Source organism: Fukomys damarensis, unplaced genomic scaffold (genome assembly GCF_012274545.1).
Source record: "Fukomys damarensis isolate Sample0158 unplaced genomic scaffold, DMR_v1.0_HiC HiC_scaffold_45, whole genome shotgun sequence".
In the NCBI taxonomy this organism is placed as follows: Eukaryota; Metazoa; Chordata; class Mammalia; order Rodentia; family Bathyergidae; genus Fukomys; species Fukomys damarensis.
The window spans coordinates 136186-137562 of record NW_022900957.1 but is presented as its reverse complement, the minus strand read 5'-3'; the positions used below and the strand labels follow the sequence as shown (position 1 = coordinate 137562).

The 1377-nt window shown below is 43.1% G+C and overlaps 1 protein-coding gene across 1 annotated transcript; it reads left to right on the top strand.

Moving 5' to 3' along the window:
• The first annotated feature begins 267 nt into the window (after nucleotides 1-267).
• LOC104864950 (olfactory receptor 1052-like) lies at nucleotides 268-1212 on the top strand. The gene has a single exon (XM_010628245.1). It carries the CDS (start codon nucleotides 268-270, stop codon nucleotides 1210-1212), a length of 945 nt encoding a protein of 314 aa, XP_010626547.1.
• The last annotated feature ends 165 nt before the right edge of the window (nucleotides 1213-1377 follow it).

Genomic DNA, 1377 nt, shown 5'->3' with positions numbered 1-1377 from the left:
TTAAAGATTATTGCGGCTCTCCAAGAGGATTGTTAATTTTTCCATAAGTTTTTATAATGTCAATTGTATCCCTCAATGAAATCTAACATTTTTTATCTTGCTTTCAGACTGCACATTTATTTTGAGGTATTGTTATTATTTTTGGTAATTAAAACTACAATTTTTGAGGGTGCAGGCCACTGAGTTCACACACTTCCTCTCTCTGGACTCTCTGGTAATCTTGTCTGTTCTTGGTTCTTTCAGACTGCTCACAGGTGAGCCACGTTCATGGATCACAGGAATGTCACTGTGGTCACTGAGTTCATCCTCCTGGGTCTGTCTGATGACCCAGAACTGAATATTGTACTCTCTGCATTGTTTTTCTTCATCTATGTCATTATCGTGCTGGGCAACTTTTGGATTATTGCAATGATTCTAGTCAGCACCCGACTCCATTCTCCCAAGTACTTTTTCCTCTGCCAGTTGGCTTTTTTGGATTTCTGCTATTCCTCAGTCTTTATCCCTAAAATGTTGCTGAACTACATGGCAGGACAGAGGACCATCTCCTACCAGGGATGTCTCCTGCAGTATTCCTTTGTGAACATGCTCCTGACCACAGAGTGCTTCCTCCTGGCCACAATGGCATACGATCGCTACCTGGCCATCTGCCTCCCTCTTCACTACAGAGGTCTCATGACCCCCGCCTGCTGCGTCCACCTGGTGACTGCCTCTTACCTGCGGGATTGTGCCAACTCCCTCACTCATCTGATCAGCTTGCTGAGCCTGTCTTTCTGTGGGCCTAACATCATCAATCACTATTTCTGTGATATCCCGTTGCTCTTTCAACTCTCCTGTTCTAACACCCACCATGGTGAGGAATTATTCACTGTCCTTTCTGGAGCGACATCGGTGACTACACTTTTGATAGTGATCAGCTCCTATTTGGGAATTCTTATCACTGTCTTGAAATTGCAGTCTACCAGTGGCAGGTATAAAGCCTTCTCCACGTGCTTCTCCCACCTAACTGTAGTGACTCTCTTCTACGGGACAATGATATTCACTTACCTGGGAACCAGCTCTAGCTTCCCACAGGATACAGCCAAAATACTTTCTGTGTTTTATACTCTTCTGCTCCCAATACTAAATTTTCTAATATACAGTGTGAGGAACAGAGAAGCCAAAGCAACCATGAAGCAAATAATTAGGAGGAAAATGTTTACTCAAGGAATATAAATTTTCAGGCAGAAATATTTAAAGCATCTTTATTGATGTTGGAAGACTGTACATCGCTAAATGCCTAAGGATTTGCGGAAGACAAAATAAATTGAAGGTAGCTTTCAAGATGCCTGGCTGCTGTTTTTTGTAACACTCATGCCACCCACACGCATGGGAGCACAT